The sequence below is a fragment of the Urtica dioica genome, chromosome 9, assembly GCF_054948205.1.
Source record: "Urtica dioica subsp. dioica isolate 48M chromosome 9, U.dioica_male_clone48M_v1_H2, whole genome shotgun sequence".
In the NCBI taxonomy this organism is placed as follows: Eukaryota; Viridiplantae; Streptophyta; class Magnoliopsida; order Rosales; family Urticaceae; genus Urtica; species Urtica dioica.
In genome coordinates, this window is record NC_142764.1 from 17,167,873 (window position 1) to 17,190,776 (window position 22,904).

A 22,904-nucleotide genomic window follows, 5' to 3' on the forward strand; every position below is an offset into this window, starting at 1 on the left:
AATTGAAATTTTGACTATTTTACTAAAAGCTTATAACTACATTTGGCTAACATAAAAATGAATATTTTGCTAATAAGTTCATTTCAGATGTGTGTATCTTCTCATATTAACACAGCCTATTTGGTATTTTCCGTAATAATAATAATAATAATAATAATAATAATAATAATAATAATGATGCATAAACGCGGAATCCCCAATAATTCACTAAAAAAAACTCACTATATTGGTAATATGCCGCTAATGCAAAGTAACAAATGCCGGATGAGGTTAAAAAATGTTACTTTTCGATGTGCTCAAAAATAAGAAATCACCGTCTTACATTTACACAACTCAGCTCTGAGCGACTAAGAATTGAATAATAACGCATGCATAAATAAAGCCAAAGGTGTGAAATTTGCCCGGATGTGACCATGAAGCCAAGAGAGGAAAAGCATTTAAGGTGGGAATGAAATACTTGAACTAGCTCTCTCTACAGTCACTGTCCTTCGAGTCTGGTTCATCGTTTCCGTTAAAGCCCAAGCTCAGGTCCAACGTGCTCTCATTCAGATCTTGGCATACAACCTTATTCGTATCCTGAGATTGGAATGGAATGGAATGCAATGGAGTAACACAATCAGGAATGACTTCTCCTGTAAAATTAACATGATAAAGAACTCAAACTAAAACAAAAGATTTGATCTTTAAAACCGTACTTCGTTTTCGTCCATTGGAACGTCGTTGATGTCGGGTTTCTCGTCCAAATTCTCGTCCTTACCGGAGGAGGATGCATCGCCATCGACTGCTTTCGCTTCGTCCGATTCCTTTTCCAAAACCTCGTCATCGGTCGCATCGTATTTCTGTTCCTCGAGAACCGCAATCTGCATTTCTCGTTATTCAGAAGAAACCCTTAGCAAATCACAATGACGTAGTGGGTTCCTTTTTTTTTTTTTTAATAACATTCGAGCAACTTCTCAGTGTTCTTAGCATAAATATAAATTCTAAAGATTCTTCTAATTTCGCCAACCAAACTGTAAAAGTGGTCCACAATTTTTCAACATAAAAACTAAAGATTCCACACCACTAGTATTCCTATAAGAAAAATCTTTTCTTTACCTATCACACCCTTTTGTTCGATCAATCAACGTTACAATTAGCTCAAGACAAATAAGCTTTTACACACCATCAGAAGTATCTCAGCCATCCCCATCTAACCAAAAGCTAGGAAATTAACGCATAGAAACCATAGCCAATCTAATATTTACACAATGCCATTACAAAAACGGCTTAAAATACACCAGACTGAAGTCAATACCTTGCTATTTTTTCACTACAAAACCTTCAAAAAGAAACCCAAAGATACATGCTTTAGACTCACTCCAAAACCCTAACCTACACAAAACCTAAAAAATGACCAAATTTATTATGATTTAATCTCAAGAAATTTCGCAGAAAAAAAGAAGATAAAATTTACCGGAACGTATTTGAATTTCCTCCTGGGAGGCTCCTCGGAAGCAACATCGTCCTTGGAAGCAGCGACGGCCTTGGCGTCGCCGTTAGTGGCGGCGGAGTTTTGACTATGCGTGGTGGGGGTCCACTTGTAGAGCAGGAGGTGAGACCCGTTAACGGCGGCTGAAGCGCCGTTATGGAGAGAGTGAGCGGCGTTGCCATTGGCGCTGGAAGCCGTGGCGGTAGAAGAAGACGCCACGTGGACCCACTTCTTCTTCCACTTGCGGACCGGGCCCGTGAAGACCGTGGCCGGGCCGTACCGGGTCGATGACCGGCCCAGCCGGGCACCCACTCCCTCCATCCGCTCTTCTTCTCGCTCTCTTCTCTTCCCAGACTCTCTCCTCAGATCCGTTTCGCTCTCGCTTTCTCCCAGGGGGCAAAAACGTAACGAAAAATTAATGTTGGGGGATAATCTCAATTTAAAAGTCAATACAGGTCTTGGTCAAACGAAAGCTCGACCCTCTTTGGGCTTAACATATATCGGCCCAATATAACAAATAAATCCAGGCTGGGTAATTAGAGGCCCAGCTCAATAATCTGAAGAAAGAAAACAGCGACATTACGCCTTTTTACAAAACCATCGCCGGCTTGAAGACATATATCTGCAGAGCTCTTCTTCTCTGCAAGCCGTCGCCGGCGTGAAAGACGGCGAGCTAAGGTAGACGAAAGTGGCACTTATTACATTTAGACGAAGTTTAGCCATATTTTTTTATTATCATTATTATTATTTAAACTCTTTTCATTTTGTAGCTCTGAATCAGTGTACACTGTAAGTCCTCTTCGTTTGGACTTGGAAATTTATTTGAAAGATAGATAATAGGGAATGGAAATTACGCATCCTGTTATGTGAACACGATATATTATCATATTTTACAAACTAACCAAAGGTTTCAGAACCAAATATACATATTATGTTTTGTTGAAATCAAGTTTGTTTATGTTACCTTTCTTTAATGTCGTTGTTTTTGTAGATGCGTTTAGGTTATGCATAGTTACTGGTACATGCTTTTACTAGTGAATGCTCTGTTTTGTTTTTTAAATTAAATTTTCTGATTTAATGTTTTCATCTTTTGTTTGCTTGAATAGTGTTCTGAATCATTTCTTTAGATTATTAGCACGTATTAATTTACTAGGTATGAATGCTATGTTTACATTTTTTTTTTTTTTTTTTTTTTTTTTTTTGCATATTCTCGACTAGCAAGTACATCAGCCAAACTCCAACTAAGAGAAGAGTCGGGAATAAAATAATAAAGCATTAACAAACTTTTCTGAAGTTGTGATGAGGCTAAAACTCTCGACAGTCAATTTGAGTAATGGCCAATCTAAATCCTAAATAAAAACCCAGTGAACTTTTATCTTATGGTATGAGAACAATGGGTTCAATTGTATTCTTGTATAGTTCTATCATATTTGATAATTTCTGTATTATAATATCACAGGATGTAAGTAGCTTTTCTGTGGTTTCACCTTCCAATGGATGCAAAATCATTGCTCTCTGGAGTATGTTCGAACACGGGAAGTCCATCGAAACTTATAACTAGAGAGCCTTTGTATTCAACCCTTCCTCCGACCATTATTTCTTTCGTCCGATCCTATAAACGGGTCGGCTACAGATCACTCGGTCCTTTGATTTCTTCGAGGGCTAGCCAGGGAAACAAAATAAGATGTGACAACAGCGGAGTGGATAAAATGACGCGTGTAGATTCCGAGGAACATATCGGAACCAAGTTGCTACAGAAAAAGCTCGCTGTCTTTGTCTCTGGTGGCGGATCAAATTTCCGCTCGATTTACGAAGCTTGTGTTCGTGGCTTGGTTCCCGGAGACGTTGTTGCTTTGGTCACCAATAATCGAGGTGATTTAGACTTGAATGTAAAAGTTGACGGAATCGTATCAATTTGTGATATTTTGTTATGAGAATATATCATTGGAAATTGATATAAAAAAAAATAAAAAAAATAATTCTTATTTAATATTTTTTTTCCTTCAAATGCAGAATGTGGTGGTGCCGAGTTCGCAAGGGAAAAGGGAATCCCAGTTATTGTGTTCCCCAAGACAAAACTCGAACCTGATGGACTATCACCGACTGAGCTAGTAGATTCCCTCAGGTAAAAAAATAGTTTCTTGATCTCATTCTGTATCAATTAACTTTGTCAGATCATAACTCGGCCTATTTCCGTAAAGTTCTTCTTCAATTCTGTGCCAGGAAGTTTCTAAAGCTACAACTCACCTCACACCTTCATTTGTTTAGTTTATTGACTGTATTATTCCCAAACGAGGATTCAAACCAAGTGCAAAAAGTCGATTGGAAATAGGAAATTGTGCCGGTGCTTACTAACTTCTTGGTATTGTGTTGATTAGGCAATTCGAGGTTGACTTTGTTCTCCTAGCTGGGTATTTGAAACTCATACCGGTCGAGCTTGTCCGAGCCTACCCAAAATCCATTCTCAATATCCATCCGTCCCTTCTTCCAGCTTTCGGAGGAAAAGGTTACTACGGCAAGAAGGTGCACAAAGCAGTGATAGCTTCTGGAGCAAGGTACGCAAAACTCTTCTTAACCCACGTACTCTTTCATACAAAGAGACTTGACCTTTTTGTCATTTCGTATCAGATTCTCCGGCCCGACAATACATTTTGTTGATGAGCACTATGACACGGGGAAGATTCTCGCACAAAAAGTCGTCCCCGTGCTCTCAACTGATACGGCTGAGGATCTTGCAGCTAGGGTTCTTCGAGAGGTAACAAAAAACCGGAAATCAATGATGTTCTCTTTTTGAGTCCTCGGTTTGATTTTTAGTGTATTTGATATTTTTTAGGAGCATCGATTGTACGTGGAGGTTGTAGCAGCATTGTGCGAAGATCGTATAATGTGGAGGAACGACGGGGTTCCTCTGATTCAGAGCAAAGAGAATCCAAAGGAATACAGATAACAAAAGTATTTGCCATGCCATTTTTGTTGTAGAAAACCGAGTAATATGTATTACAAGGGGGCGTTGAGTAATATGTAGAGGACTGTATTTGTTTATTTATCGCCGTGCTCTTCTTTTATTTATTTATTTATTTTTCTGTTGAGAGTGATGATGTTGATGACATTGGGAAATAATCTATGAGCAATGGCTTTTGTAGATTCTCCTCATTCTTTTCTTTTTTTGGAAGGTTGAGGCCCCCGTTAAAACCTCCCCGGTCCCTTATTGGTACCCTGGGTGAGGAAAGAGTGCCCTGATCTCATTAACATTGCTCAAAAAAAGTTTCAACTCATTTTGAACAAGGGTCGGTACTTCCCCAAATTTACAAAAATGCCACATTCATGGTCCTCGGTCCCTAAATTCAAAACTTTAGCGAGAGATTATTCCTAAATTATAACCTCTGCACTCGTTTTGGACCAAAATTCAAGATGTCTAAATTAATCAAAAAGTATGATTACCTTGTATTTTTTTGTACAAAAATATCATCAATAAATTATTTTTTTTTTGTATTCCCAATCTCTCTCTCTCTCTCTCTCTCTCTCTCTCTCTCTCTCTCTCTCTCTCTCTCTCTCTCTCTCTCGTGCGTAGCTGAGAAGGATTTTACGTTTTTCAGTGGCTTCATGCTCAAGGAAGCAAGGTTTGTTCTCATTTTCGGTCATTTTCGTTCACTTTCTTTCACTTTATGGTTTAGAGGTTTTCATAAAAGAATTGTTCGTTCTACTAGCGTTTTTTCGTTGAATTTACGTAGTCTGTGTAGTTAAAAAGCAATGAAAGAAGGATTCTTAGAATTTTGAAAAATCTTTAAACAATTTCTGATAAATCTCTGAAATCGTTGAAGATTTATGGACATCATTGTCTTTTTATTGACATCAATGTCAATAAATCTTCAAACGATTCTTTGAAAATCCTTTGAAGATTTATTGATATCGATGTCAATAAAAAGGCAAAGATGTCAATAAATCTTGACATTTTAAAAAATATTTTGTTATGATTTTAAATCTTTATAAAGGATTTTTAAACGTTTAAAATAGAAAATTAACATCATGATTGCACTATTTTCATGCAGTAATGGATGAAATTTCAATATATGTCAAGCATAGTGGTACATGGGTAACACCATATGTATACAAGATGCGTGCGTCGTTTGTACTTGTGCTTTCGGATGATTTTGACCACCATCATCTCATGGAGGCGTTGTATGCGGAGATGGGGCTCTTACCGTCGACTCATTCCATTGTGATTAAATACGAGACACATTTTTCAGCATCGCCAATAAAGATTACAAACTATAACCACATCAAAAGTTACTTGTATTTGAGCAGCCGATACCATTCCATGTCGAATTTCATCTTGTTATGGAGATAGAGACGCTTCCATGCGATAAGACTGTAACTCAGCCATCCACCTCTCGCCTAGGAGCATGACCAATCAAAGGGGAGTCTAGATTTGTAGATTTTGCATCTCAGCCCACTCTTGGATAGGAAGAATACACGTTTGAACAACCGCATGCGTTGGTGTCACATCTTCTTTCCCCGCCACAGAGACCGTCATAACCCACTGCCTCGACACCTCCACAGCCCCCTTCCCCTGCACATGGACCGTCTCAACCCACTCCCATAACAAAGCAACATCCACATCCCTCTACCAAATCGTCTAGGACCGGTTGTGAGAACATTGGGGAGTTTGAAATGATAGATTTGAACTCACCTATCAGAGTCGAACTAGAATCTTTATTAATATTAATATCAATAAAGTAAACCGTAAACGAGGACTTATTGACACTAATGTCATTCTGATGTTTATTGACATTAATATCAATAAATAAATAACAGTATCAAATTATTTTTTCAGAACTCACTGTGAATATTTTATTGACATTAATATCAATAAGTTTCGATGTTTATTGACATTATTATGAATAAATAAATAACGATATCAAATTATTTTTCTAGAACTCATTGTGAATATTTTGTTTACATTAATATCAATAAGTTCCGATATTTATTGACATTAATATCAATAAATAAATAACAGTATCAAATTATTTTTTCCAGAATTGACTGTGAATACCTGTTCATTGTAGATGAGACCTTCTTCTTTTTTTGAGTTTGAGGTTTTAGATAAAGATGGAGAGAGACAGGCTGTGAATTTGCAACATAAAACGTGCTCATGCCTATAATTTCAAAGAGATAGTTTTTTTATGTGCTCATGCGATTGCGGCATGTCATGTTCGTAACTTGCCATCAATGGACTTTTGTTCTGCCTATTATACCACCGAGTATTGTAAAGGGTGTTATTTAGGTGTCATCCACCCCAATGGAAGTGTTAAAGAATATGACATTCCTCTTGAGGTTAAACAAATCATAGTACTTCCTCCTCACTGTAAAAGTCGTCTGAAAGGTAGATCTAAGAAGGAGGATATTATCTCAAGGTCAAGTGCCTAGTAGGCATAAATGTGGTGAGAGAGAAAGTCATTTCCTCAAAGTGACTTCTCTTATGCGTAATCCTCCATTTCCCTTCTCCACTTTTTTTTTTGTTCTCACTTCACTTTGCGTTCACATTCCTTCTTCTTATTCAAAACGTCTTTTTTTGTTTCTCAAGTCCCGAAACTCAACCTCACTAGTATTTTCATGCTTATTCTTCGTGGTCTTTGAAAATTGGGTTTTGAAAGTGAATGGAGAAAATGTCAAGTTTTTATAAAGATAATGTTTCGCGAGATCTTTTTAAAGTTAAGTTAAATAGTTTTATTTTACATATTTAAGCAACATTTTATAAGAAAAAACAATTTCATTAGAGCTTTCATTGTTGTTCCCGTCGGAAACATCCATGAATACAAAGAACAACTAACTCGTGTTATGTATGGTTGTTCTCGGTTATTCTATTCGTTATTTGTAATTTGAATGATAATAAGCTTCTTCTAAGATTATTTTGTATATATATAAACTCATTACTAAGTTAAATAGATTAGTATAGTTTATCAATAAATATTGAATTGGAACAACCGTCTGTGGACATGAACAACAAATTTTCAACAGAAACAACTTTATGTGTTCATGGTGGTTGTTCTTTGTTGTTTATTATTTGTCTGTTCATAATTGAAAATACATTTTCTTATATATGAAATAAGTTTGAAAACTTACTTTTGTTCTGCATTTAGTTTGTAGTTCTTAGAGGAAAGTGAATATGATGAATAATTTTTATAATTTTGTTTTACAATACCTTGAGATCAACTATAGTTATTAAAACCAATTATTTTACAATATTTTACATATAGTAGTTGCATTTGCATTCACATAGAAAGTGATGGAGAATGGGAAAAATATTAATGGTGGCTCTTGGAAATGGATTGGAGTTGGTATGACCAAGGGATTTGCAATTGAAAGAAGCGTCAGGTTTTAAAATTGGTGGATACAATTTATGAAATAACAAGTGTTGATTGAGAAAAAGTTACCATTAATATAACACATAAACTCCCTAGCCACATATTTGGAGACTCTGTTGCACCGATTATTATTTCAAATGATGTGGATGTTGAAGATGTGATGTTAAATAGCTATTTTCAATCCTTTTTGAAGGATTTTATTGAAATTGAACACATTTGACAAATCATTCTAGTACTAGAGTGTAATCGTTAATGGATAATTGGCCAAAATAAAAACTAAAAAAATTAAAATAACAATAAGCAAGTTATTAAGAGTTGGGAATATCTAATTTAATGTTTCACTTTAATTTTTATAAATTATGTCATTTTCGATGTCTTAATCACGTGCAAAATCATGGAATAACAAGGGTTGTTCTCAGTGTATTTAATCGGTTGTTTTGTTTTGATTTTCTACACTTTAAAAAATGAGGACTTAGTTTTCCATTCAATCCGATGCGATGCATATGATATGACATGACTAGGGATGCACATAAAAGGCACAGATACAAACATGATGTTCTACTGACGACGGTAACTTAATCTAGACACTGAACATATCACTTAGGAGTGTTTCGTCCCATACCGAATATCTCCTATCATACATAACATGGAAGAGAGAAACCGAAGTCCTGCCTATTCCACTTCACGGTTCTCAACGATACTGACGGACGTGGCAATCGTCTTACAAGTATTCGACTTGTTAACCAAAAGATGATGCACGACTCTATTGGCGAAGCACATCTGGTACTGTCGATTTGACATTTGTCGGGATCCACTAATGGTACTACCATTGATAACTATGCCGACATCGTGAGGAGCGCAGTCCTTTCGGACATCTCACGACAAGGGTCTCCTCTAGCAACATCTACGCTTGATCGACTTACACGATCTTGAGGAGGATAGAGTCTGAAGACTCATGCAGTCCATTGACACTGACATTCATTTTAAGCTGACTGTTCATTATTGTTTTAAGCGGTTATCGATATCCTCTAGCAACATCTACGCTCGACCACTTTCACGGCCTCGAGGAAGATCACCAATTGACATGACTAGTGCATATCGGATTACTAACGTCATCCGGTTAGCCTGACTGTTGGGAACAGTCTATCGAGTTTAACCCGATGGATTGGACGCAAGAAGTCTATCTTGGTCAACTATCGTAATTAGACTTGTTTACGTTGCTTACTTGAGTGTTTTAAAGGAGTTAGGAATTTCATTCCAAACATCCTAAGATTATCATATTCGACGGCTACTCGATACAAAAATCTTACGTAAATCCCAAATAACTCAAACACTAGTGTTTGAGTGATTACATTAAGTTCTGGGGCAAACATACATAAACGGCTGCTAATTGTTTAAGGGTAATTTGCCAGACACCATACATTAACCTAATTAACTACTAATCAATTATTGTGGACCGTCGTCCTTATCTGAATACTGACATGACATCCGTTACGTGAGGGTTTCGGCTTATTATCATTTACTAACGTTCTAATGCACGTACGCCGAAACGGCTAAACTATCTAAGCTTGTTGCTGAGGTGCCTATTGTTCACTTACTTCTTGTTGTTCGTGCTTGCCTATTCCTCGTCTCCGGTATCCTGCTTGATTGCTTAATTCCTCAATCTAATGCGAAACCATAAAAAGTTAGCATATATACGGCTAATATATGCTACCGGAAAAACGGACGGAGTCTGGACATAGACTGACTATTCTGGAATCCTAAATGAGTTCATTGACTAGCTGAAACTTCTTAATGGAGTTGACTTTGACTAAAAATTCAACATCAAGAAGGTACTTGAAGACTTGAAGAAATGCTGGAAAACATGCTACAATATTTTCTCAACACTAAGGCCAAACTTGAGAAAATACTAGAAAATATGCTTTAGCATTTTTTTTAGCATTAAGGTTAACTCAAGAAAATATGGTTATTGAAGTTGACTTTGACTAAAAAGTCAACATCAGGAAGTACTGTTCACCGGCACTGGTCATCCGTATTGTTCATCGGCAATGTTCATCTGTATTGTTCACCGTTACTGTTCATCAAGGTCGCTGACGTGGCACTGCTCATCGAGGTACTAAAAAACTCGAATAAATGCTGAAACATATGCTATAGCATTTCTCAGCACTTAAGGTAACTTGAGGAAATGCTGGAAATAAAAATATGGTAACACATTTTCTCAGCATTTAGGCTAACTTGGGGAAATGCTGGAAAATGTGCTATAGCATTTTCCAGCACTAAAGTTAAGGATTTAACACTTGAAGCAAAACTGGAAGGAATGCTGAAAATATGCTAAAGCATTGTTTCCAGCATTGAAGCTAAACTCGATGGAAATGACTTCAAATCGAAAAAGTCAGTACATGAAAGATGTTGGGAAGGATCTAACTCCTTCAACCGAGAAGCTACCTCAAATCATCACTGATCATAACGGGGTCGAAATGGTCAAAAATTGAGGCTGGACACTTAGACAATTTTTTTAGCAAAACTGGAATTAGGCAGCCTGACCCTTGGAGGAAAACGAATTTTTAGAAATTAATCTAGACTGATCTGAGCAAAACGTATTGTTGGAAATTAAATAAATAAAGAGTATTTATTTACATGTGTATGGCTGATTTGTTGGCAACAATTTGAGTGGGTTCCACTCATCGGAATTGAATAATTCCGAGTGTTACGGATTCCTCGTAACGAGGGCTATAAAATTGAATATTTGTTTGCCAAAATCGGACCTAAGATGAATGAGAAATTGATGCTCAAAGTAAGCTAAAGAAATACATTAATGTTATGTTGTGGAAGTGGAATACCAAGAGTCTCACATTGCATGGGGATGTGTGTTGTAGTAGTGTTTAAATACTATCCTCTTTAATTTGTGAATATCCAAGTGCAAGTGAGGAGAGTGTGTGTGGGTTAACCATTAACCTCTCACGCGCGCGCGCACACACACACGCGCGCGCAGTCGCCGCCGCCGAGCCGAGCCAAGCCGTGCCGGGCCGGGCCCGGGCTCGGGCCTCGGGCTTTGGGAATTGTCTCGGTCTCGGGCTTTCTTTTTATTGCAAAGTTCACTTCCAAAATGCTTTAATTCCATAAATAACTCTTTTGTTACGTTGGGAATTAAAACTTGGGTTAATGCCACCTTTACTCGTGAGGTTCAATGCGCCATGAAGGCTGAACGTTGAAGGGTTGAGAAGTGCGTTAATGGCCGGGTGTAATGGCCTCATTAGGAGCATTAAACGCCTTTAAGGCTGGGCGTTTTTTGGCTGGTTCAAATCCGTAACCTCACTGCCATGATTGCCTATATAAAGAGGATTCAGCTCTCATTCGGAGGACACAAAAAATTCCATTGATTCCTCTCTATTCCCGAGCTCTCTCTTTTCCCCAGAGAGTTTCTTCTTGTTTTGTCGTGGTGATAGTTTTCGCACAGGTTCTAGTTCGCAGAGAGTAAGGCCTATTGGTGCTAAGCTTGCCTCTGTAGTCGTTGTATCCTGGGAGGCTTTCGCTCAAATAGTCCAGCATCCGTGGGAGGGCGATAAAAAGCTTCAAGGAAACCGTCCAACGGTCCTCGGCTCTAGCCCGACGAGCGCGGCACGGAAATTAGGAGGCTTGCTTGGCGGTTCAATTCGTGCCCCGTGGCCGAAGTCGACAATTCAACGTGAAGATCGAGACACGCGACGCGATTTGGTGTTGATCGAAAAATCGCATCAACATTTTGGTGCTAGAAGAAGGGCTTGTGTACGTTAACACGAGTACATAGCTCTCACCAGCAACTCAAATCGAGGATTTTTCGACGATCCTCCAACAAACCAACAATCTAAAAACCAACAAATCTCGTATCAAGTGATACTCGAAGATCCAAAATATTAACGAATTTCGTAGCAACGACCCATGTCGTGATACTCGAAGAACCACCCAGAAAAAAGGATTCGACCCGAGTCGGATTCCCCGATAGAAAAGAATTCGGCCCGAGCCGTATCCTCCAAGAAGGGAGGATCTTACCCGAGTCAAATCCATCAAGAAAAAAGGATCCTCCCCAAGCCAGATTCACCAAAAGAATTTGGCCCGAGCCGAATCCGCCAAGGAGGGAGGATCTAACCCGAGTCAGATCCACCAAGAAAAAAGGATCCGGCCCGAGCTGGATTCCCCAAAAGAAAAGAATTCGGCCCGAGTCGAATCCTCCAAGAAGGGAGGATCTTACCCGAGTCAGATCCACCATGAAAAAAAGATCCCATCGAGCCAGATTCGCCAAAAGAAAACAATTTGGCCCGAGTCGAATCCACCAAGGAGGGAGGATATGACCCGAGTCAGATTCACCAAGAAAAAATGATCCGGCCTGAGCCGAATCCTCCAAGAAGGGAGGATCTTACCTGAGTCAAATCCACCAAGAAAAAAGGATCCTCCCCGTGCCGGATTCCCCAAAAGAAAAGAATTCGGCCCGAGCCGAATCCTCCAATAAGGGAGGATCTTACCCGAGTTAGATCCATCAAGAAAAAAGTATCCTCCCCGAGCCGGATTCCCCAAAAGAAAAGAATTCGGCCCGAGCCGAATCCTCAAATAAGCCGAATCCTCAAATAAGGGAGGATCTTACCCGAGTTAGATCCATCAAGAAAAAAGGATCCTCCCCAAGCCAGATTCTCCAAAAGAAAAGAATTTGTCCCGAGTCGAATCCATTGAGAAGAGAGGATCTGGCACAGACAGAATCCTCCCCTAAAAAAAAAGAAAAAAAAAAGAGCACGTCAATGTCTCAAACAAAAAAGAGACGACCAGTCTCAAAGACATGCCAGTGTCTCGAACAAAAAGAGGCGCCCAGTCTCAATGGCATGCCTAGTGCCTCAAATAAAAAGAGACACACAATCTCAAAGATACGCCCAGTATCTTAAACTGAAAGAGACGTACAGTCTCAAAGACACGCCCAATGTCTCAAATAAAAAGAGACGCTCAGTCTCAAAGATACGCCTAGTGTCTTAAACAGAAAGATACGCCCAGTCTCAAAGACACGCCTAGTGTCTCAAATAAAAAGAGACGTCCAATCTCAAAGACACGCATAGTGTCTCAAATAAAAAGAGACGCCCAGTCTCAACGGCACGCCCAGTGCCTCAAATAAAAAGAGACGCCCAGTCTCAAACGGCACACCTAGTGCCTCAAATAGAAAGAGACGTCCAGTCTCAAATACACGCATAGTGTCTCAAATAAAAAGAGACGCCAGTCTCAACGGCACGCCTGCGTCAAAAAAAAAATCGGAGAAGTGAGTTTTCCAAAATTGCAAACAACCACCCTGAATTCGGCACGAGAAGATCAAAGTTTCACACGCGCAAAAATTTACGCATGTAAAACTGGGGGGTTAATGTTGGTTCAAGAAATCGCCCCCGTTGAAAAGTCAAAGGAGTCGACGTGGATGACAAGTTCGAGACACGTCACCTCAAACGCAACTAGTCAAAGAGCCGGGAATCTCACATGCAAGGCATCTCCTACACTTGGTCCAATTCTACGCATCTCGAGCACATTACCGACGAACGATGAGTTCAACTGCGAATACACGAAGACATAACCAAGGCCTGAGCCAAATCCAAATACCGTACAGACTGTGCAGACAGTCCGAACTGCCATATCCAGATCTGTACGGAACTTCCGGATCCGGAAATGTACGGACTGTATGGAACTGCCGGATCCATATCTGTACGGACTGTACGGAATTGCCGGATCCAGAGATGTACGGACTGTACTGACTGTACGGAACAGCCGGATCCGGAACTATACGGACTGTACGGACAGCACCGTACGGACCGCCGGATCCGGCCGTACGGACCGCCGGGAATTGCCGGATCCGGCCCCCTGCCGGATCCGGATCTCAGCTCCATGGGAATCCGCCTTTCACCCGAAAGCTCGCCAGACGGGATGGAACTCCAAAAATCTTCAAAGAGCTCGAATTAAAGGCCATTTATGGATCTTTATGAACACCATCAAGGGAGAGTTGACCCAAGAGAGGGTGTTAGAGTGATGCCCAGGAAAAGATGATTATTGTAATTATCTCACATAGACTGATTATGATGATAATAGTATATTAACTGATTTAGTATAGAATACGTAAATCTTAATTGATTTGTACAAATATCTGCAAATATCCTTAGTACTTAGCATTAACCTTGGTAGAGTATTTACATGAGATGTGAGATACCAACTTTGGGTAAATAGTCTGGTCTAGAATCTAACTAAACTGGCTTTCTAGAGGTATAGAATAGTCTTGATCGGCTAATAAAAATCAAGTCTAAATTTTAGTAAAAAAATAAATGATAATAATAATAAGATATATAGTTCTTTTTTTTTCTTTTTCGTTTTTTGCGTGGAACGGATTTATATAGATAAGGTGTGATCCAAACGGTCTACAAGGACGGTATGATACAAATCTAAAATGATTTGATGTTAAATAAGATGTTGTTTGTTTAGGCGGTTTAGTTTAGATTTTGGTGGTTTTGACACTGTTTCAACTGTTCAATTTGATAAAACTGCCGTTTGTTTGCAGCATGTCACATCAACAGTTTAAACTGTTCAAACTGCTTAAAACTATCCTAAACCGCCGAAACCTAATTTTTGGGGGGAGCAAAGTGTAGGTCGGACGGTTTTGACTCATTTAAATTAATTAATATTTAATTAAGAAAACTAGTATATAAATAAATAAATAGTGTGATTAATAAAATAATTATTCATTGATATAATCGTCATGAATTATGGTAATTAGTATTCAAATAATATTATTTTAAATTAAATTATTGATAATTTAATATTTTGTTAAGAATAATTAATAATAAAATTATTAATATAATACGAGATTTTGTAGTGAATAGTTTGAATATTGGCTATAATTAATATTAAGTAAGATACTATTTCAATAAATCACCTTATCACTCCAATTCTAAAGGGTATGAATCGTATCTCATTTGAGATTATCTTCAGTCCCACGTATGTGTAATAGACATGGGTCAGTTATACACTGTATGAGAAAACGAGGACAAAAAATCGAAGCTAAAGTACAAACAAAGAATAGAAAGCAACACATTTGTATCTACGACACGAAAGATAAACAATCCCAAACTGTCAAAAAATGGGAAAATTCAGAGGTATTATTTTATTGTATATATTTAGTTAGTATCATTATTTATAATGATTTAATTTTAATTACAAACTGAATATTTATTTAATCTTATTATTTTTAGGGTTGTTTTTAACTGGTCCTTTTATTTTATGTCGTTTAATTCTCAATACTTCTATTTATGTCGTTTTAATTATCAATACTTCTATTTGTGCCGTCTTTCAATTTTTTTTTTTTTTCAATTTTTTAATCTTCACTAATACAAATTACACCAATCTTATAAGAGAAACTTGGATAACTATGTTTGTTGCGAGCCTAATTTATAAATTTATGCTCATCTTTGTTGAAATCTAAAAAATATGAAAATTTTAAAATCGGACAAAAATACTCCTAAACTTCATCTCTCTCATTTTCGCACAAACACTCACAAAAAAGAAAAGAGACAAAAACTCAAAATTAATTTTTATAGATTTACAATAGATAAATCCTTAAAAGGTCTCGCTGGATCTTTCAGGTCTAGGCCGACCTTTAGACAAGGCAGGTTAGCCAACTTTGGGCTTAGGGCCCAAGAAAAACATCAGATACAATTTTAATGGAAAAGATTAATTTTGGGCTCAGACTAAATTGAGGCCCAACATATAAAACTCATAGGATATAATTTAGACATTTAATTTGGGATTATTTGATAAATACCTCTTTTAATAGTATATTTTTGAAAAATACGCGCACAATTTTTTTAATAAAAAATACTTGTTTTTCTATTTTATATTTTATATTTTACATTTTCAATGATTAATTTTTTACAATTTGTAGGCATGCCTCGCTGAAAACTAAAGTAGACATAGTCAAATTTCTTGTTTTAACTTTATAATATGGACGGAGACTAAATTGAGGCCTTAATTAAGCAATAATGGTACTTATATGTTTTTACTGTATTACCATTTCTTTCTCTTTTTCTGTTATATACGGGGCTGTAACTGTCCAGAGTTTTTTTTTTTTTTTTTTTTTTTTTTTTTTCAAAGCATATTTGGAATTGGAAACTTTTGCAGCTAAGAAAATACAAATATTTAAAAATAAAAAAAGGAAATACGAGTTTTAAGGCTGAGGTATGCATATGAAATTAGTCTAATATTATGATTTTTTTTAGTGTACTTTATTTCTTTGTAAGATATTTACATATACTTTTATACCAATATACATACATAATCCTACCATACTATTAATCCGAACCTATCATACGAATATTAATATAAATCGCAAAAATTTCAATACTATGTTATTGTTTAAAATAAAATAATAAGAATAATTTTTCTTGTATATTTTTCATAATTTTATTTGATAATTTATGATTAATTACGCGCCCCAAATTATAAATTTTTCTTAGGCACCTAAATTGTCATGGTCAATCCTGTTTAGGACCTTGCAAGATATCACAATTGGGTCTTGTAGTGGACCAACTACGATCGGGTGAATTGAAAATAAAAAATAAAGCTCCTTATATTTCTTCTTCTTCTAAACATTCAAACAAAAACAACAGAAAAATAATTATGTAGGAATTTTTTTTCTTTAGAACTTGTTTGAATTCCAAACACAACGAAAAAAAACCTACTTTACTTCTCTCTATGCGTTTCACCAGGAAATGACGTTCAATTTAAGCCATAACCAAAACTTCTAGGCTAATTCAATTAGGATCATTCTCGACTATGGAGATGAGAACTTGGTTGAATATTATTTCCAGGTTTTATTGCCAAGGCCTTGACTTCTACTTCGGCCTCTAGAAAATCATGGCTTTCTTTTTCAATGCACAAGTTTTGTTCCCTTTTCTCATACCCTACGAAACTATCCAACTTTTCCATTTCCATTTCAAGCTTAGCATCAAGAGTGGCCAAATAAGTTGGATCAAACTCACAATCATTAGTTGTAGTGGAAAGAGAAAGGTTCTGGTCTCGTTGTAACCCAGCTAAAATTTGTGCCTGCACAGAAGTAAAAAAAATAAAAAATGAACTAATTACACATTTATTATAAGGTGGCTAAGCTTGGCTTTATAAGAATGTTATATATTATGCAAACCTGTCGTCTATTCCTTAGTTGCTCTCTTTCTATCTCAGCAATAAGCGACCTCTCTCTTTTTTGTGTCTTAAAGCAGAGAAAAATAGTAAAAACGTATTGGTATATATTCCGAAAAAGAATATAAGAACAACAATTTTTATGCAAAATTATACCTGGAAATGCAACTTCTGAATAGCATACTTCAGATCTTCAATCATTCCAAGGTTCTGTCTGTATTTGTCCTTCAAAATCTGCATGATAATAATATATAAACTAATTATTCACTACTCATTCAGAGCAAACAAAATGAATGCCTTTTAAGAAATTAAACTATACTCAGTTTTTGAAAAATATCCTTAAAATTTTTGTTTTTTTTTTTTTAAAATACGTTTCATAAAAAATATTTATAAACATAAGTAATTGAAAAATGTAAACAAAATGAAAAAAAAAAATAGGTATTTTTCTTAAGGGTATTTTTCAAAAACATACTTTAAAAATAGTTATTTATCAACAAATAATAAACACGAAATTAAATTTGGTTCACCTCTATGCCTTTCGGTCCGTACACGTCGTCTGATTCGAGTACGTTTAACAAATTTGTATCTCCAGTCGAGATCACAACTCGGCTTCCCCCGCCGAACCAATCCCGCTTTCTAGCGAGCGCGTTTAGTTGCTCCAATTCATCAACATCGTCGAGAACTACAAGAACTCTTCTACTCGTCAACATGGATTTTATGGCATCGGTTCCCTCGTTGACGTTTTCTATTTTAATATCGTCGTCATTTATTAGGATATCCGAAAGCAATTGCTGTTGTAGTCTTAGTAGTCCGTTAGGCTGTCGCGATGTTGCGCTCACGTTGGCCAAGAAACTGCTTCCTTCGAATTGAATAAAATTTTGATTGTATACAGACTTTGCAATGCCCGTCTGTCGTAGCTTGTTCGAGCCGTATATGCCGATTATGAGAACGTCTTGTGAGAAAACACTAAGCAAGTGATTTAGGCTTTTTGTTCCATCGTCTTGTAATTCCGGTTGAAGGGTGAGAGACATGTGAGCCTCTTGGCGTCTACCCAAAACTTGCTTTACAATTTCCTGTATAAACTTTGATCTGTGCCTGCCAAGTTAATGTGATCGGTGATAGTTAATAAGTAGAACAATGTTTTATAGCTCTACTTTGTGAGTAACTATATACTCTACTCAGTATTTAACTAAATTTATTTTATTTATTTTTTAATATTGAATTGTTATTAAAATATAAAAAAAAACTAGTGGGACCCACTGTTGCATTTATCAGTAGTAACAAGACGTGAACTAGGGCTAGCCGCTGTCGACACTCGTCGGTCTTCCACCATCTCCACACCTGCTGCACTCTCGGCCTCCGCTCTTCCCAACTACCGGTGCTTCACGTTCCTCCGCTGCTTGCTACACTCGATCTCCCCGCACTTGCTGCAACGAGATCGCCGTTACCATTCACCGATCATCACCGCAGATCCCCCTGCACTTGCTGCAACAAGATCACACACTGTTAACCACCGTCGCCGATCACCATTCAACTGTTTTAATTTCATGGCCTCCGATTCTCAACCTCCGGCCACTACTACGGGAAACCAAGACCAACTCGTTGTCTCGACCTCACTCTCCACCGCCTCCGGTCTCGCGGCGCTTAATGTCAGTGCCCACACACCATTGAAATCGATGTCAACGAACTACTCGTCGTGGCGACTACAGTTTCATTCCCTACTCGTCGGGTACGATCTGCTCGGGTTTGTCGACAGTTTTAAACCATGTCTCTCAGTCACCACCACGGTCCCGGGGTCGACCGTATCTCAACCAAATCTAGAGTCTATATTTTAGATTCGTCAAGATCAACTTCTGAATGCCATTATCGGGTCTCTTCACCCGACATTTATTGGCTTCATCTCCATAGCTATCACTTCTCGTGATGCTTGGCTGACTCTTGAGAAAACCTACGTTGCTCCTTCCCGAGGCGAAATTATGCAACATCGTCACAACTTGGCGGCACTGCATAAGGGTATTCGTTCCATCACTACATATATGCAAGATATCAAAACCAATATTGATACTCTTGCACTTATGAATGTGTTGGTGGACTTCGATGAGTTGTCCATTTGAATTATGCGTGGTCTCGATGACTCATACTCGTCCTTGGCCCATGCCGTAGAGGCTCATGAATCTTTGATTGGCTTTGACGAGCTTTATGAGAAATTGCTCAATTATGAATCTCAATTACGTCTCCCTTCGCCGACCTTGCACTCTCCGATCGCTCTAACAACTGGTGTTGAACCGACAATGACATTTTGGCAAGTGTCAAGTGTGGTGAAGTAGGACATGGTGCCCGCCAATGCTCGTTGCTCCCGGCATCCACTTGGACCTCCCTACCTCCGCGAGCCACTCAAACCTCGTCTCCCTCGAATTGTGTACTTGACTCTGGTCTCACTCATCACATTACCTTGGATCTCGCCAACCTATTGTTAGGGTTACTGCCCAAATAAAGATGTTTATTGTAACAAAGATTGCTGAAATGAATAAACAAATTGACATTTTCTTGATGAGTTTTAGAATACGTAAATCTACTTTTGATTTGTACAAATATATATCGATATCCTTAGTACTGTTGAGTCGAGTTGGGAACGTGTTGTAAATAAAACGACTAGTATCTATCGATATTGATACGGTTGATATTCATTATTATCGATCAGAATATTAGCAATTTTGCCGACACGGCTAAATTCATATAATCAAATACTATTAAAATCCATGAAATTATATTTACTTCAAAATTATCATTATATCCAAAATATCTGATTTATATTAATCAATTACTCCTTACATTAATTACTTCTTATATTATATTATTCCTTACCACTGATAAAAAAACTGACATAAAGAGTGGAAGAGTCGCCCACACTTAAAAACCGTCATTTTTCTCCTCCGTTGTTGTTGATCCCACAGGCGATCTCACATGACGCTCGAACAAGGGCACGTTCTTCGGATCGACGCTCTGGCCCGCTGACCTACGCATACAAATCTACAAGGGGGGCGCGACGTCGACTGGGCTCTCGAATCCCGAATCGGGCCTGCGCTCGCTCAATACACCTCACTCTTCCCCCCCCCCCCCCCCCCCCCCCCATTAAAAATGTGACTCTGCTGGGGAGTTTTTTAGGCATTCCATCAAGTGTTTTGGGCACTTTTTTAGTTCATGATAGATGATTATATTTTTTTTATTTTTTATTTTTTCTCTTCCGTTGTTGCTAATCCTACAGGCGATCTCACATGACGCTCAAACAAGGGCGCGTTCTTCAGATCGACGCTCTGGCCCGCTGACCTACCCACACAAATCTACAATCAAAAGGGGGGCGCGACGTCGACCGGGCTCCCGAATCCCGAATCGGGCCCGCGCTCGCTCAATCCAATTCAACTTTTCCCCCCCTACACTATCAAAACCCTTTTCACGGATCGTGGCGGTGAATACATTGCGTTACGGTCGTTCCTCATCAGCCATGGAATTACTCATCTTACCACCCCATCGCACACCCCGGAACAGAACGGCTACTCCGAACGCCAACATTGCCACATTGTCGAAACTGGGAAGGCGATCCTTCATCAAGCGTCTATCCCGGAGACATTTTGGCCATTTTCGTTTGCTACCACGGTGTTTCTTATCAACCGTATGCCCAAATCCAACCTTCATCCCAGTCCTCTTATGAGAAACTTTTTGAAAAAGTAACTGATCCTATAAAATTACGTGTCTTTGTTGGTTGTTTGTGTTTTCCGTGGCTTCCCCCTTACGCATCTCACAAGTTAGAATCTCAATCTTGTTCATGTGTCTTTCTTGGCTATTCTCTCACGCAGAGCGCCTTTCTTTGTTTCCATATATGATCACCCAACGCATATTCACATCTTGTCATGTCAAGTTCGTTGAACAAGTTTTCCCATTTTCTTCTTCTATTCACTCTGTGTCTCCCACGATTGATCTTGCTGAGGACCTTGCGTCCGCGTACTCTGAGCTGCCGTTGCCTCCGTTGAAAACCCCGCACCGGCCACACCGTTATACATCGGAGTTGCTCTAACTAGAGCGTTTTTGTTTATTTGATTTAAAAAGTCGGAATGGTGTTTTAGATACACAAAAACACAATGTAAAGCCATACCAAAACACATAATACAAAAGCAAACTAGAAACCAAAAAATCTTCAGGATCTTCCATAAAGACTACAACTTTATTTTTGAAAACTTCAAATCCCAGTTATTCTAACCCTGCGTTTTCCTATAAATAATAATTTAAAATTTAAAATGGCAGAATCTGTCAATAATCGATTTGGGTATAGAAACCAGTGAAATTCAAAGCATTACACCACAGTATCACATTCTTTAACCATTTCCCTAAATTTATAATGCATATAACTCTTTCAAAGATTATGATTCAATTTTATTTTTTATTTTTTTCATTCAAACCAATAAATTTGAATAAAAAAAAAAAAAAGTCTTAGTCTGATTCAGGGACCAATTTGCATAACTAACAAACTTCATTACCGATAATAATAATAATAATAATAATAATGTGAGTGGTAGGCTGTTTATAATTTAAAGTTTTTAATAGATAAACTTAAATTATAATGTTTTGAGTATATGGCTTATTTAAGCAATAATCTCCCTCAAAATTTACATGAATTAAGAGTATGCGAGTGAAGTATAATTATGTAATTACATATAATTTTAGTGCAATAAAGAGTGAAGAGAGTAAGTAATAGTTACCAATCGGAAGCAATATTGTATTGCAAATCCCAGGCGGGCGAGGAAGAAGAAGCATCCATCAAAGCCGATCTCCACTTCCTAAGCTTGTGCTCCGAAAACCGTTTCTGATGCTGCCTGAAAGCGCTCTCGAAGCTTCCCTTCTGTCCAAACACGTCGGCGGCGGCGACGTCGCAGAAAACCGGGACGACGGCCTGGCCGTCAACCTCCCTGCACTCCACGATCTTCACCAGCTCGTCGAGGCACCAACCCGACGTGGCGTAGTTCCTCGAGAAAACGACGACGGAAACCCTAGACGACTGTACGGCCTTCATGAGCTCGGACGCTATGTCTCTCCCTTTCTCCAGGTTCACGTCGTCTTTGTAGGTCCGGATCCCGGCCTCGCTCAGCGCTCGGTGGAGCTCAGCGGTGAGGCCGCGCCGCGTGTCTTCGCCTCGGAAGCTTAGGAAAACGTCGTGCCTTTGCTGGCTTATGGCCGACCGGAACGAAAACGACGACGTCGATATCGATGTTGTTGTTGTTTCTTCACACGCCATTAGATTTAGGCTTATTGGGTTCAACGCGTATAAAAGAGTACCTGATCGATCATGTGTTAAAGTCGTCCACAAACTTTGAAATCTTTAAATATTTCTTTTTTGTCCACTTTTAATGGTTTTTTTTTTTTTTTTTTTTCGAGGAAGTCCGGTGTCACGAAATATCATAAAAGCCCTCACGTATGGCGGAGGAATACCGTGGTTACAAGGATAAGAATGAAACATAAACCATCGGTAAGGAAACACAAATTAAACTCAAACAACAAGGCCCTAGGAGGCCGTGCGGGACCTCAACTTGCGATCATCGGCCCTAATAGCCTCCTCCGAACAAGGCGGGACTAAACCCAGCCAGGTCGAAGACGAGCGATGGTTAACCGCGTAGCGCGCTAGATTATGCGCTGCAACATTACAAAGACGAGAAATATGCATAATGCGAAAGACCTCAAGCTCCCTTACCTCTCTGAAGATGCGGTGCAAGATCGTCCCAAGCTCTGTCGCAGGCGTCACGCCCTCATCGATCATCCTCACCACCCCCAAGCAGTCAGACTGGATCTCCGCTTTCCTGTCACCGACGCTGCGAACTAACTCTATGCCCTGGAGGACA

General features: G+C 38.5%; 3 protein-coding genes across 5 annotated transcripts; 1 reads left to right on the plus strand and 2 right to left on the minus strand.

The window, feature by feature from the left end:
* Positions 1–258: 258 nt before the first annotated feature.
* Positions 259–1,894, minus strand: LOC149385370 (golgin family A protein). Its single transcript, XM_089625828.1, has 3 exons — positions 1,454–1,894; positions 696–860; positions 259–576 (listed from the first exon to the last, which is right to left on the minus strand). The coding sequence occupies exons 1-3, from the start codon at positions 1,787–1,789 to the stop codon at positions 463–465; spliced, it is 615 nt and encodes a 204-aa protein (XP_089481954.1). The 5' UTR covers positions 1,790–1,894; the 3' UTR covers positions 259–462.
* A 114-nt stretch (positions 1,895–2,008) lies between these two features.
* On the plus strand, positions 2,009–4,610 carry LOC149385371 (Formyl transferase). Of its 3 annotated transcripts, none has more exons than XM_089625826.1 (7): positions 2,048–2,146; positions 2,687–2,798; positions 2,928–3,340; positions 3,482–3,593; positions 3,847–4,023; positions 4,097–4,223; positions 4,302–4,610. In XM_089625826.1, the coding sequence occupies exons 3-7, from the start codon at positions 2,962–2,964 to the stop codon at positions 4,413–4,415; spliced, it is 909 nt and encodes a 302-aa protein (XP_089481952.1). In that variant the 5' UTR covers positions 2,048–2,146; positions 2,687–2,798; positions 2,928–2,961; the 3' UTR covers positions 4,416–4,610. The 3 variants fall into 3 exon arrangements, with proteins under 3 accessions (XP_089481951.1, XP_089481952.1, XP_089481953.1); XM_089625827.1 differs by having other exon boundaries at positions 2,691–2,798; XM_089625825.1 differs by lacking the exon at positions 2,687–2,798 and having other exon boundaries at positions 2,009–2,146.
* An 11,808-nt stretch (positions 4,611–16,418) lies between these two features.
* On the minus strand, positions 16,419–22,367 carry LOC149385372 (disease resistance protein RPV1-like). The gene is made up of 5 exons (XM_089625907.1): positions 21,771–22,367; positions 17,544–18,111; positions 17,173–17,250; positions 17,021–17,086; positions 16,419–16,923 (listed from the first exon to the last, which is right to left on the minus strand). Exons 1-5 carry the CDS (start codon positions 22,301–22,303, stop codon positions 16,642–16,644), a joined length of 1,527 nt encoding a protein of 508 aa, XP_089482033.1. The 5' UTR covers positions 22,304–22,367; the 3' UTR covers positions 16,419–16,641.
* Positions 22,368–22,904: the final 537 nt, after the last annotated feature.

Coding starts and splice junctions, on each gene's coding strand:
- LOC149385370 (XM_089625828.1), bottom strand. CDS start 1,789: ATGGAGGGAGTGGGTGCCCGGCTGGGCCGGTCATCGACCCGGTACGGC. Junction 861..1,453: donor GGAAATTCAAATACGTTCCG/GTAAATTTTATC, acceptor CGAGAAATGCAG/ATTGCGGTTCTCGAGGAACA. Junction 577..695: donor TTCCAATGGACGAAAACGAA/GTACGGTTTTAA, acceptor TTCCAATCTCAG/GATACGAATAAGGTTGTATG.
- LOC149385372 (XM_089625907.1), bottom strand. CDS start 22,303: ATGGCGTGTGAAGAAACAACAACAACATCGATATCGACGTCGTCGTTT. Junction 17,251..17,543: donor ACGGACCGAAAGGCATAGAG/GTGAACCAAATT, acceptor ATTATCATGCAG/ATTTTGAAGGACAAATACAG. Junction 16,924..17,020: donor AACTAAGGAATAGACGACAG/GTTTGCATAATA, acceptor ACTTCTGTGCAG/GCACAAATTTTAGCTGGGTT.
- LOC149385371 (XM_089625825.1), top strand. CDS start 2,962: ATGGATGCAAAATCATTGCTCTCTGGAGTATGTTCGAACACGGGAAGT. Junction 3,341..3,481: donor TTTGGTCACCAATAATCGAG/GTGATTTAGACT, acceptor CTTCAAATGCAG/AATGTGGTGGTGCCGAGTTC. Junction 4,224..4,301: donor CAGCTAGGGTTCTTCGAGAG/GTAACAAAAAAC, acceptor GATATTTTTTAG/GAGCATCGATTGTACGTGGA.